The sequence below is a fragment of the Camelus bactrianus genome, chromosome 8 (genome assembly GCF_048773025.1).
Source record: "Camelus bactrianus isolate YW-2024 breed Bactrian camel chromosome 8, ASM4877302v1, whole genome shotgun sequence".
Lineage (NCBI taxonomy): Eukaryota > Metazoa > Chordata > Mammalia > Artiodactyla > Camelidae > Camelus > Camelus bactrianus.
Genome location: NC_133546.1, coordinates 37,374,118 through 37,388,926, shown reverse-complemented (window position 1 = coordinate 37,388,926; position 14,809 = coordinate 37,374,118). Strand labels below are relative to the sequence as shown.

Here is a 14,809-nt window from a genome sequence, read left to right as displayed (position 1 = left end):
GCAGGAGCCTTAAATGCAAGACTGTGCCCTTGACAACAGTCCGCAGAGTCACAAGCAAATGTCAGTTCCTAATATGACTCCTCCTTGTGGTCATCAGTGTCCTCCACCTCCTAGGCCCATCCCTTTGTGCACCTCTTAGAAAAGACCACTGCAGAGCTTACCAAAACCTAGCTCTTTTTAGTTTGAATCGACCAATTTTGTCTTAGCTTTGGAACCCCAAAGCACTCCACCCACCCTAATAAAGGCATGTGCCCCAGGTCCTGTCTCTGTCTGTGCTCTGCCGTGACCTCCCTGTGTGACCCTTGGAGGTGAGTCGTGTACCTTCTTGGGGCCTGTAAATAATAAACTTCTCTATTTCAATTCCTCTTGTGGCCTTCCATTGAACTGCAGCTCACCATCTGGCACCCTGTGCGCCAGTTAACAAATGTTAATTTAACAACGTCATAATAACGCACCACGGAGCACTGGAGCCACACAGACCTGTGCTAGGCTCACAGCTCTGACACACAACGAGCTGTGTGGTCTGGATAAGCCTCTGAGGCTCTGATTTCTAGTCTAGAAAGCTGTGAAAATCTTACCGGTCTTGTAATCTGTAAAGGTGTGAAAACAATACCCGTCTCACAGGGTTGTTGTGGGACTTGAACAAGAATACTTGGCACATGTAGGCCTTGATAAATATTATTTTCTTTTTCCTTATTCTTTTTTTTTTTATTATTGAAGTATAATTGTTTTACAATGTTGTGTTAGTTCCTGGTGTACAGCATGGTGATTCAGTTATTCCTTACTCTTATTGCCAAAAAAACAAAGACATGTATTTGCAAAGTGAGAGAGGGCAAGTTAAGACTATAGTATGACACTATTTAAAACTGCATTATTTGTTTCTCTTAGGGTACAATAATCTGCCCCACAACAGAATTTGCCCATGTTAGCTGAGATTTAAGAACTGAATTAACAGCTTTTGCTTAACTTACCACATCAAAATTTAGATTTTCTTCAACCCATGATTTTGCCTCTTCAAATTCATCTTTCATTTCCATAATAAAAAGTGTATCCAGAGCATCTACTATTGTTGCTCCTTTGAAATTACCTGAAAATATCAGGAAAACATTTACTCAATAAAATACTTTTGACAGATACATACATGCTAATTGACCATATCTTGGAAAGAGAGAGGGTAATATCAAATTTATCAGTAAACACGAATCCTGAACACGCCCTGAAATTCTTTCAGTAAAAGAAAACATAAAAGCTGCATCAAAACCAAACCAAAAATTATCACAGGCTATAGATTGGTACACTAATCTTTAGAGTCTCTTCTGAGTTGCAGAAAATAAATCCCTTAGAAATCTCATTTGTGATTGCATTCTCTAGCAAGGAAAAAAAAAAACAGGCCTGAAACAAGGAGCAACACACATATTAATTTTAATGTAATTATATCAAAGTGTACCTATGCAAAACTGTCTAAATATAATTAGATCTAAGATTGTAGTGATAGTGCTAAGAAACCACTACTCTAAAATGGAATTCTACCCCCTCTTTGCACCCTGACAGATCCTCCCCTCCCCTCACACCCTCCTAGCCAGTCCTGACTCTGAATTATTTTCTCTGAACTCCCTCAACAGGAAGACTTCACATGCTCTTACACTCATTACTTTTTACTTTTATTTTAACTACTTATATGCATCTCCTTTCAGTCTGTAAACTTCCTTAGAACAGAGAAGTCATGTCTTGTTCATCTCCACAGTCCATACTAAGAATTCTAGTATGTTTTTAATGCTTAATAATAAATTAAAAACCACCACTGTATTAACAGAGAACTAAATAAACTCTCTGATAAAGATTATGGCAAAATCTACACATAACTGCTTTCTTAATGGTATGAACAACTTTCATAGAGATAAAAACAAAAGTGGAGTTAAATTTTTTTAAATTATAGTAAACAATAAATTTAAGGTCTCTGAGTCTGTGTGAAGTTGCTGAGTTTCTCTCTTCAATTCCTACTTTTCATCACCTATGTTAACTGGTCACTGTATCCCCAGAAGATGACTTCAGAAACATCTGAAATCAGTTGAACTGCCACTACAGCAGGTTCAGGCTCTCTTCATCTCTGAAGTGTGTCACTATACTAGACCAACCAGCCTTTTCCCCACTCTTCCAGCTCTCCCTAACTGTTCTTGCAATGACCTTCTCCCTACCGGAGAGCCTACGGTTCTTCAGAACTTCGTATGAGCATCTATTGAGCTACCCAGTGCTTTGATAATTCACTGTCTACACATATGTCTTCTGCACTAGGCCATGAACTTTGCAAAGACTTGTATAGTGTCTATTAACACCAGTGCTGGAGAAAGAGCCAAACTCAAGGAAGGTCCTAAATAAGTGGAAAAGCACAGTGTGGCGATTAGGAGCAGACTCTGACCTGAGCCACACCTGGGTTCAGATCCCAGCTCAGCCAGTTAATAGGTGGCTAACACAGGGCAAGCTATTCTCTCAGCTTCATTTTTCTCATGTATAAAATGCATAAAATAATGAGGTTAAATGAGAAGATGCACAAATGGCATGTGGCACATACTGTCAGATGATACTGCTATTTGTTTTATGATTTGATACTATTTAACACCTTCAGTTGAAGTATAGAAAGTCACCTTTTCTATGGTGAATTCAGAAGCATCAGAATAAGACTCCCTCCCCTTCATCCTGTTACTTACAGACAAAACTACGGGAGTTAAAACCGAATTGAGTACAGTGGGAAGGGCACTGGGTAGCTCTGTGACCCAAGGAATCCACCTACCACTTCTGATATTTAGCTTCCTCACCTCCACAATGGGAATGTTGTGTAACACCCAGAGAACCAATCGCAGAGGGATGCCGAGAGACCAAACGCAATAAGAGCATGCCAAAGAGGATAAACGGGAGTTCAAATAACTGGCCTAATCCATCCTCACTTTCCCTCCCACGGCACAAACAGGAGAAATTTAGAGCCAAAGTTGAGAGTCACTAAAATACAGTGAAGGTCACCACGGCTGGCTGCCTTGGCCAGCTTATGGATAAAGACACAGCTTTCACCTGACAGGAAGCAGTTAATGCAGCCAGCAAATGCTCCTCTGCTAGGTACCACACGGGAGCTAAAAATCTTGATGCTGCATCCATAGCCATTAAACAAGAATCTTTGGAAGTGTGCCCCAGGCATCAGTATTTTTTCAAGGGACACAGGTGGTTCTAATGTGCAGCCAGTGCTCTGTCTGAAGGACACGCTATGCACATTCCCTGCAGACAACTCCATCAGGTGTGCAAGTTTCCTAGCAACACAGCCTGGAGGGTCACACAAACTTTCTCCACCACCCACAAGTTCAGGCGATTGAAGAGGAGTTACTGTCACTAAAGAACCAAAGTACATGCTACTCACCAAACAAACTACTTGAATGGCCTTCTTTTGATACAGGCTTCAGTTCATTTTGCCCCCAGGCGTAACGTTTATAATTATTCCAAGCATGTTTCATCATCTGAGAAAGGAAATGAAAATAGGATTATAATTTGAAGTTGGGATGTTTTTGCTTCAAAATAGAGCATATATTGAAGACCTAAAAGTTAGAACATTAATAGTCACTGCTTAGTGAAAAGGATGATTAATTAAAAGTGACGATGGTATGAATAAGCTAGAACACACACATAACACACAAATGCACACTGTCCCTTTATGCTTACAAATGGAGATTTTACTTTCCTGACTCCATTTAGCCCTATTTAATATACATATCATTTTCAAAAGTCAGTTCCCAGCAACAGAAATTTAGCTTATCATAAAAGGATGAACCATTCTTACACCTATTTCATCCTATTGACATTAAATCTGCAATAACTCTATATTTAAAATTCACATTTTTGCATAAGGTTCTCTGTACTTAGTATATAGACAAATATCCAAGGTTACCACTTTAAACACTTTGATGTATCTTGACCAAGTCAATATGGAGAAGTATTTTTAAGTATCTATAGGAGATGGAAAAAAGAAACTCTATGGGTATAAAGAGATTTTGGAAAACTTCAGCCTATTTTAATAAAATTAATATTTAACTGTATATCTATATCTGTGTATACCTATGTAACTGAAGATTGACTCTGTATATTACCATCCTAGACTCCTTGTACCAAAAATGTTTTTAAAGTCCAAAACTCCCATAAAGTAGTTGTATACATTTTAAAATGTTATTAATTTTAACAAAATTAATTTATCTACATACAGTGAAAACCAATCAATTTCTTTTGGTTCATAGACAAAGTTCTGATCTTTTGTGCTAGATATTAACTGTAGTAGAAAGTGAACGATTTTCAAGGGGAAAAATTATTCTCTAAGAGCTTATCAAAATAGTTGTATAACTACTGTATAATAGTTGTGCAAATTATTTTCAATGACTCCAAGAGTATACTGCAGATAATTATTTTTGCATACATTTTTTAAGAAGTGTTGAGGACTCCTCAGCTGTCTAGAATTTATTCATGCCACTATTCCCAATCCATTAGAAATAGTAATTAAAATATGGACATAATTTGGAAATATTCTAATTTGGCTCCATATTTTAAAATATCTTAAAAAGCACCACATAAAGCTATAAATATTACATAAAGGCTGTTTATCACTAAAAATCTAGAGCAAAATCAATACAACTTTATTAATAAGAAAGTCTTCAAATGTCCCTGATAAATACATAGTGAACATTTTTATTTAATCAATTTGTATATTACCTTCTTTCTCACTACTATTGCTACTAATCCTAGCTATCAAAAATCTGTACTATCTGCTAGGTACTCTGCTAAATGCTCTATATTCAGTTTTGTGTTCATTTCTCATTACAACCGATGAAATGAGGTGTATTATCATTATTTGGTAGATGAAGAAACTGAGACTCAGAAGATGAAAAAGCTGAGACTCAAAATTAAGATATTTCTCCACAGCTGAGGAGCCAGGTTCCTCGCTGAGGCTCCAAAGTCAGTCGCATCAGTCCCACACTACATCAGCTTCCTTTAATGAGTCAAAAACAGAAGCTTCCTTTGATTAATCAGATTGTTGATCTTCTAGCAATCGATGAAACGTGTTTAGTGTTTTGAAGACTTTCTCCTTACAAATTAATTTTATTGAAAAGTATAAGAGATTTGAAGGGAAAATAACCTGATTTATAATCCCAATACCACCAGTTAGTCACATAATCATGGATGAGTCATAGAAAAAGTGGGATCAAAATTCCTCCCAGGGTGTGTGTAAGGACTACAAGAGCAAGGCCTGTGTGATGGCACCTGGCACACTGCCTGGCATATGGCGAATAATCGTGTACCTATTGAATTTTAAACCTGATTGAAACCAATTAAAGTCACATCACAGAAGTAGAAACTAATGAGCCTCTGAAAAGACTAGGGACACGAACACTAGGTACAAAACCACCTTGAGATTGTATCTGAATTTGATTTGTGTTTTCCCATTAAATGTACGATATGTGGTAAACTCTTCATTCCTGTACATTTCCAAAGATACTTTATAAATTCAAAAGCTTTTGGAATGTACCTAAAGCAAGAACAGAGAAAAACTGCTATGATGATTTGCTTCAGCTCCAAGGCTGAATGGAAACCAGTGCCGTATACTATTAATGACTCAAAGACAGCATAAAGCTCTCCCATAGAAGGCTGTCGCTTTCTCAAAACTGTTCACTTATACAATGTGCCACTAGTACAGAACCTCCTTGAGTTACCTCTGTAGTATATATTAACTTTTCTTATCTTTTTTTCCTTCAAGGCAAAATCTGACACTAATTGCTTATCTGCCTGTATCTCAAAAGCTGCTGTGACACACTTCTCAAAATGGGTTCCTCACCCCATGGGATTTCTATGAGTTAAGTTTAGAAAAGAAAAAGGAAACGACGTGGTCAAAATGTCCTGTATGGAGCATCAACAGTGATTTCTCCAGAAATCTGTGAAATGAAGAGGATCAGCCAAATTGTTACTGGATTCCAACAGTTGCTCACCTCTGGAGATGATTTACCACGTCAAAGCACACAAGACTTCACAAAGCACACAAGACTTCGTGTGCGTGTATGTGTCTAGGGGTGTGTGTGTGTGTGTGTAGAATAACAATAAGATTAAATTCACAAGTCATATATAAAAGCAACTTTGTAACTCTGATTTATGACTTACACAAATTTTGAAAGTATCGAAGTGCTACTAGCTTCTAGTTGTACAGTGCTAAGCCACTAGCCAGCTGAGGGACCGTGAGAATGAAGCATTTACTCCCTCTAGACTCAGTGTGCTCAAGAACTGTTAGGACAAGAACGGCACTTCTAAAACGCAACTACTAACGTAGAAGCTCACAGAAAGGATTAACGCTCGGTTTTCATAAGCTCCTTCATTTTGTTTTGCAGTCTTTCATCAATTTAATAGGGTTACACAGCCTGACATACTAAGTAGAAAGATTAAAATAGGTCTAAATTAGATGTTGATTAGGACGTCAAACCCAGAACTCGGACTCTCTCAAAAAAAGACAAACTGAAAACAAGTCGAAAATTTTTGTTGAATTTTATTTTTTCCTGAATATTTATATTTGTGTTGGTAAAAGGTGCAGCTAACATAACCTGTAAAGGGAAATATACAAGATCCTGGAATGGTAATCCATTGTTTTGACCCAGAGAAGCTGACATTAAGGCATAAAACATCAAAATTAGCATTCCTGACTCTATGCCTATAGAATATTCCTCAATTAGCACTTTCTTCTCAATTGGCATCAGTGCTGAGTAATTAGGCAAAGCTGATTATTGGGTATCTGCTACCCTATGAGTGATAAGATGCTAAAGGACTAACAGAGAAATGTCCGCAGGTCTATCATAACCTAATAGATAACGTATGGAAGCTTAACATTCTCCCTTCTTACGACACTCACAAATGTTTACAATAAATATAAGAGAATAATAAGAAAACCAATTAAATGTTGTGCCTAACTCTATTGTTGTAAATAACAGTTTGTTTCCATTTTATGCCCTAATCAAGGACATGGGAAGCCATGAATAAACAAAAATATGCTTGAATTTCCCCAGGTATGTGTACATTTCACAATTGACATTTTTGTCACTAGCAACTACCCTTAGCAAATATTTTTATTTGCTGATACTTTAATCACATGATCTTAAGTTATTCATAAGGCACATTAAAATTCTTTTTGAAAATCTGTTTTTTTTCAGACAGGTCTGATGAGAATTTGGGGCTTTCAGTGCCTTTAAAAAGCACACATGTTCAAGTCCCACTTACAGGCCCCTCCTGTGGGGCCTTACACAAAATTTCCATAGTTTGGCAGTATGATCTGGGTTCCTGGTTCTGGCTGACTGATCCAGGCCCTGGTGTCTGATCCAAAGAAAGACATGAGCCATGAGCCTTTGAGGTGAGGCACCCAGGGGTGATGTTCTCTCCAGTGGATGGACAAACCCAGTCATCTACTGCACCTCGGGGAGTGTAACTGGAAGATAATCACAGAGAATCTGGAGGCCAGAGGCGATGGAGAAGCAGAGAGTACAAATATATAGAGGAAAAAAGCCACAAGAAGTCACAAACAATTGAAATCATGAGGGAAATGGAAGGCAAGGGGAGAAAAATAAGAGGAGGCTGGGAGGCAGACGGGGGAGGGGAGGGCAGAGTTGGGGGTGGGGCTCAGTTATCTGCACGGTGCCCCAGGGGAACCAGGTTTGTAGAGATGCTGTATGACCTCAGACAACGCTGCTGAATCCTAACTGTTGAGGAATCTCTTCCTCTCCTCCTGAGGCATGGCGCTTTGCCTGCTGAGACTGTTTACTTACTTCCCCTCTGTGTCCTTACAGAAAACCCTCCTGTTTATTTGAGGAAGAATGTGTAAGAGCAGGTCACCAGTGGCAGGCATCTAACAAACTGGGTTCATATCTGAGCTCTGCCATCACTGGTGTGACTCTAAGCGAGACAATTAATCTCTCTGAGCCCACTTTCCACATCCATTAAGTGTAAATAAATAAAAGAACCAACCTCATTGGTTACTGTGATGATTAAATAAAACAATGCGTTAAATAAAATAACACATTGTCTGACACATAGTAAGTGCTCGATAAATTACAGGCATTAGAATTATTTTTATTAAAAATCTAAACATTGCTCTGATCTTTGCAATCTGAAAGAGTTTCCTACTTATTCCTACTAACATATTTAAACAGGGAAGGCAAATATACACAAAACCAGGTTTAACCAGCGTACAAACTCTAAACATACACAACTACTCGGTATCCAAAATGTGGACAGAGAAAGGATGAAGGCCCTTTCTCCAAAAGATCTTCTCCAGACGTAGGGTGACATGGGTCGATTTTAGTTCTGAAGGTTCACACACTAGCTTTCTTGAAATCTTGGTTGTGCTAGGCATCCTTATGTAGGGGATTTGTTTGAGGGATTTGGGGGGCTGATTTAGGAAAAAGATATGCCCATGAGAGATAGTAACATCCAGGTCTTACTGGGTGGTGTTTGGACAGGGCTGCATGAGACTGTCCAGATGCTTAACAGGAGGGGGGCCAGCGTCCAGAAGAGGAGGAAGGCAAGGGAACTCCCAGGGCAGAGCAGGTCAGAGAGGGGGCTTCCCTGTATAGGTGGTGTCACTCAGAAGCATGGCAGGGAGCCTCTGGGTCAGAGAACTCCGAAGAACAGGAGCAGCTTGGGGTCTTCAAACCACAAGGCCCTATCTTACCAAGGGCCAACAGATGCTGGGCTTCGAGGGGTATGTAAAGCAGGCAGGCTCTAAATGGCTAAAAATCTACTTGTCTGGCTATTTAAAAAATAACTGGATGTGTACAAATTTGAATTTGATGCCAACGGCCTTTTGAGCTAACACGTCTCAGCCCATAGTGAAGAAACGAGCAAACTCAGGAACAAGGCAGAGGCCTTCTTTGGCTCACTGATGTCACAGCTTGCCATCTGGCACTAGCGGGAAGAAACTCAAGTCCAGTGACACTCACATTCCTGCTGTTCTAGAGGACACAAAGGGCTGTGACTGGTTCAGCTGAGGACTAGTGGGGGAGGTCAATCTACCTCACTGATTGTTAACCTGGAAATCGGCGGCCTTGGCTCTTAACATTATACTTCCAGTTGGTGCTTTGTAAAACGCTGATTTTAAAAGCCTGTCAGTCGTTGCCACCAAACTATGTCTGAAATTACTTGATTGTCACATGAAAGTAACTTCTGAAACTTCCAGATAAAAATCTCAACACAAAACATTTTTAGGATCCTGTATCAACCATCTTTCCTTTCATCTTTGATGGGACTAGGAAACGGAAGAAAGGAAAGAAGATAAAAAGTAACTTCAGGGAATCAAGTCACAGCTTCTCCAAATCTTCACTTATCTGTCAGAAAAGAATTTCTAGATATGTGAACACAAGACAACAATCTAGCCGCCCCGTCCTCTTATCTGGTGCTGTCCCACGCCCTACATTTCCCCGTGGGAATGAAGACAGAGAGGACCAGAAGGAGTACAGGGCCAGCAGGAGACCCAGTGCTGAGGACGCTGTCCCAGGGAGCAAGGCAGGCGGGCTTTAGTTGGGAGACTCGGAACCCGGCTGCCCAAGTCCCTGCTCTCTCAGACTCTGAGTTTCTCATCTTTAAAAAAAATAATGGATGGTAACAAATGTCCTACTGTGGCACAAGGTGTTAACAGTGGGTGTGTGCTGGGGCAGGGATTCATGGGAACACTCTATACTTTCCACTCATTTTTGCCGTGAACCTAAAGCTGCTCTAAAAACTAAAATCTGTATTTTTTAAAAAAGAAGAAGAAATAGCATTACCTTCCTCACATCATGGTCAGGAGATCAAATCTGATAATGCACCTGTCTGGAAGGAGACATCCAATGAGTTTTCCTGGCCTTCATCCACACTTCCTCCTCACTGCCCCACCCAGGTGCAGAAGACAAACAGAGAAAAGGGAGATCAGCCCAAAGGAAAACAGACACTTAGCTACACTCACAGTGGACAGGGCAATTCAGGGAGAGGGAAATTAGCAGGGTAGGAAAGAGGCCAAAGTCACCCAGAGCTGACAGAACGCAGAGCATGGCAGACTGCATTCGCAGACACTGCAAGCCTGGAGCCGACCACAATTACAGTGTTTCGTACCCTCTCACCTAACTGCTATCAGGACGCCACCCAAGACAGTACTGGGAAGTTCCTCCCCACTTAACACAGTGCAGTGGGCAAGGCCAGAGTCCAGCCACCTTCTATCTGTCCTTGTCCAGCATGAAGGAAACCCCTCCCAGCCGTGACAGTTTCCAACTTTACCCCATATCAAATTAAAACATTCTTCAGCATCTTGCTCAATTTCTCTCATCCAATGGTGAAATATATTAGTTCTCTCTCCCTTTCCCCAAGGCTGTTGGGTGTTCTATTTCCAAGGTTCTTTTTCCCAATGTTGCAATGACAGGTACTACTAACTGAGTGCCTATTGGAGGCAGGGTGTGAATTACAAATGAGTATAGAGTAGGGGTACCAGACTTATGAAATAAAAAGCTTGCATCGGACATACTTATACTAAAAAGTATTTATGTTTATCTGACATGCAAATTTTACAAAGAGTCCTGTATTTCATCCAGGAACCCTACAGCTGGGGGATAGGACCCATTCAATCCCTGGTTCTGTGTCAAGGGCTAGCTCCCTGGCTTGTGCCCTTCTCTGCCATGGGCTCAAAAGAGGGACTGAAAATTCAAGGGCCAGGAAGAAACAGAATGGCCGGGTCTAGGGAAACTGAAAATGACAGGGAATGTGGCCAAACAAGATGAGGGCCCTGACTAAAGCCATTTGAAAAAAAAAAAAAAAAAAAAAAAAACTCTGAAAAAAAAATAACTAAGCTTGCTTTCAAGGTCTGAGCCAGGTTTTCCAGGGGCCTGGGGAAAAAAAAAAAAGCTAGCTATGGGGAGAAAATATCTGTGAGCCACAGATGGCCCACAGACCATGGTTTATGGGCACATGTCTACACTGTACTGCTCTGTGCTTAATTAGGCCTGTGGGCACGTTGCTTTCCCCAGCTCAGTGAGCAGTGACCAGCCCACTCTGCCACAAGCTGACCTCGGTGCCTGCTCTTGGACTGTCCCAGCCCCCCAGGACACTGGCGCAGTCTCTCTGCCTAGAATTAGCAAGGTCCTTGAGACCTGAGATATCTAAAGCATTATGCTCAGACTTCTCAGCAATTCTCTTCTTGCTGGATGAGTGGTTGTTTCACATTTCAGAAAATATTTAGAATTCTAAACACGACGCTGTTCTACAAATGAAACTTCAGAAGCTGTGAAGGAGAAAGTGACTTAACTTTGTCCAACACCTATCAGGCACTGTGAAGGGAAACTGATAACAATTTACCACACATTTAACCCTCACAACACCCCTCTGGGGTATTATTAGCCCATTTTACAGATGAGGAAGCTGAGGAAAAGCACGGCTTCAAATGCTCCCATTCTGATTCTTTCCTCTACATCACTTAGAAGAGCTTGACCTTTTTGCCGCTTGCGAAATTTAAGATAGTCAGCTATAGCCTCTGAGCTCTCCTCCTGCTCCATGCACAGAGGTCAGCTCTATGTGGGTCCAAAGAGATGCGGCCAGGCCTGCCACCAAAATGGCACACACTAAATTTGGCTTATAAATTGGCTCAAGGACAGGACCCTGCAGCAACAGCTTTTCTCGCCTGCATTATATCCTTCAGCCCTCATGACTTTCCTTCCCTCCACTTCAGCTTTCTCTCTCCAGCTCCACTGCCCAACTCTTCTCCTCGGGCCGTGTAGGCTACCTGGGAAGACAAGATGGCTCTGTCCTCCTCCAACCCTGCCCATCATTGGATTTATGGAGAACCGTGAAACCCTCTCCTTCACACCAAGCTGCTGACTGTGCTGACACCTGCTCACTTCAGCTCCAATGCTTCCTAAACGGCATCACCACCACCAGGGCTGAGGGTGGCCAGTTTTCCTTCCTCTTCTCCACTACCCTACTGCTTTTTGCCTGTGCAAGTTGTTTGTTACCAGGCACCCCAGGCTGCCTCATAACCACTGAGTGGATAGATATATGTATGTATTTTCCTCAGCTTCAGATGTCCTGAATTCTCGTGCAGCCAATTCAGTATACTTTTTTTTTAAGATAGCAGGAGATATATAAAGGAGGAGTAATAATTTAAGGCTATTATTGCATGAACACTAATGGGCCAAAGAACATTAATTCCCTAGTGAATTGAAAGAGCAGTTAGAGCAGCAATCTCTTTAGAAAAAGAGTCAGAATGCCTGATAAAGCCAGTTTAAAGAAAAGAGAATTCTAGTTAATCACTTGTGGAGGACAGATTGTCCTCTTTCTAAGAAGTGTCTCACTCTCCTAAGAAAAAGTCAGTTTTACTATGTCTAGATCAGGGAATTTGGTTATATGCTATTTAATGGTTCTCCTTCTTTGTGCTCAAATCTGACATTATTTTAAATCTTCTGTGCTATTATCAAACAAAAGGGTACTAGGAACCCTATGCTCCCCCCCAACAAACAAACAAAAAACCCAACCAAATTTCACTAAAATGTAAGCATATATCTCTAAAATATTCTAAGGGATAGTATCTTCCTATCTCAAAATGTAGCCCTTAGAGAAAGGCTTGTTCATATGTGAATTATCTAGTGCCTCTCTTTTTTGGAAAGAAGCACTATTGGAGAGAATGATTTCTTTACACGGACAAGCTCTGGATCAGCCAAGGGTCTATCACTTGCAGTTATTTCTTCATCAGAAATATCTGTCTTGTGGTTAATGACTCTGGTCTCTTTCCACATAAGCTGTCACTCGAGTTCAAACGTTAAACCTCAGGGTTTTTGGTGTGTGTTTGGATAATTTTTTTTTTTTTTGACCGAAGTATAGTTGATTGTATTACAATGTTGTGTTCATGTCTGGTGTACAGCATAGTGACCCAGTTATACATATACATATTCTTTTTCATATTCTTTATCATTGTAGGTTATTACAGTCAACCTAAAACTGCCTTCATTAGATTTTCCCCGGCTAAGTAAGGCCTCTGCAGTCAGTGGGAGACTAGCAAGTGGTCCTTCGTAGGCCCAATGGCAGCTGACCTTCCCTGTCCAGCCCCCCAAGTAAAGACTTATAGGGCTTTTCCAAACCTGGGAAGCATCAGTAACTACAGATCTTTCCTAGCAATCAAAAGGAAATGCTATCTCCTGTTGGAATATCCTGAAACTTCCTTTATTCTAAGTCAGAGGTCTAAAAAATTATCCCATAGGGAACAAATACTATCCTCATTAGCGAGCGTCTTATTTCAAAAGATGTCTTCTTAATTTTAATATTTGTAATAAAGAGGCAAGTCCAAACATTCTTTTACCTCATGCCTGTCACTCTACAGCTTCCAGTTTTTACTACATTTATCTTTTGGCAGTAGTGACACAACAATGTTTTAGAACTGAAATATGTTCTCTTTAAGGGATTTGTTTATAAGATTTGTCAAGCCCACAAAGACTAATACACTTAATTATTCTTTTAATGTTCCTTTCTTAAAAAAACATTTTTTCCATTTTTTTCCTTGTGTATTTTATTTTTCTCACTAACAGAGGCACTGGAAATTGAACCTACGACCTTGTGCACAAGAAGCACACAGTCCACCACTGAGCTATACTCCCCACCCTCTAAGGTTCCTTTTTTTAAACCTTTATAAATATTAGGAAGTTAGAACATAATTAATTATAAATTCAAAAGAATTGGCTTAAATTTTATAAGAATAAGCAAAAGTCAGAGATATTTATCTTTTAAAATTATATTCTTTTCTTATTTTTTTGAAACAAAAAATCAAACTAGCCCTAGAGAGTCAAGCCCTATTCTGCTTCAGTTATCAAGAGGAGAGTTGTGGGACAAAGCGTTTCTTTTCTTTTCTTTTGTGTGTATGTTCCTTTAGCAGACTTTCCTTTTTAGAGCAGTTTTAGGTTCACAGCAAAAATGAGAGGAAAGTACAGGGATTTTCTAAACCCCCTGCCTATACACTGTACCACCTCCCCTACCATCAGTATCATGGACCACAATGGTACATTTGTTACGCCAGGGAGCCTACGCTGACACATCATTATCACCCAAGGTCCACAGTTTACATTAAGGTTCACTCTTGTTGTTTTGTACATTCTGTGGGTTTTGAAAGCTGGATAATGACTTGTATCCATCATTTTAGTATCATACGGAATCATTTCACTGCCCTAAAAAGCCTCTGTGCTCCACCTATTCTTCTATCTCCGCGCTCCCCCACCCCATCCTACAACCACTGATCTTTTTATTGTCTCCATAGTTTGCCTTGTTCAGAATGTCATATAATTGAAACCATATATACGTAGCCTTTTCAGATTGGCTTCTTTCACTTAGTAAATATATACTTAAGGTTCCTCTGTCTGAATTTTCATGGCTTAGTAGCTCATTTGTTTTTAGTACTGAATAATATTCTGTTGTCTGGATGCATCACAGTTTATTTGTCTATTCACCTTCTGAAGGACATCTTGCTTGCTTCCAAGTTTTGGCAATTAGGAATAAAGCTGTTATCAACAGGAGAGTTTCAGGGTACAAGGGTTTCCTTTTCAAAATTAAAACCAGAAATCCTATTTTCTTAACTAAAGGATTATGAATTATGATTTTTTAAGTTATTACTTTTTGAAGGTAGAATTATACAAAATATTTGGGTTATAAAATGCCACATGTTATAGGGAAATATTTTTTAAAACTTCTGAAATAATTACCCTTAAAACTGTCCATTATTAATAAATAGAAGGGGTACTCCTTGTTA

The 14,809-nt window shown here is 39.9% G+C and overlaps 1 protein-coding gene across 2 annotated transcripts in view; it reads right to left on the bottom strand.

Annotated features, from left to right (window-relative positions):
- Positions 1–14,809, bottom strand: part of MAN1A1 (mannosidase alpha class 1A member 1) — a 151,483-nt gene that overhangs the window by 109,476 nt on the left and 27,198 nt on the right. For both annotated transcript variants that reach the window (XM_074368421.1, XM_074368422.1), the window contains exons 3-4: positions 3,404–3,500; positions 972–1,087 (exon numbers count right to left, since the gene is read on the bottom strand). In XM_074368421.1, the coding sequence (XP_074224522.1) occupies positions 972–1,087; positions 3,404–3,500 (213 nt within the window). The remainder of the gene's footprint in view (positions 1–971; positions 1,088–3,403; positions 3,501–14,809) is intronic.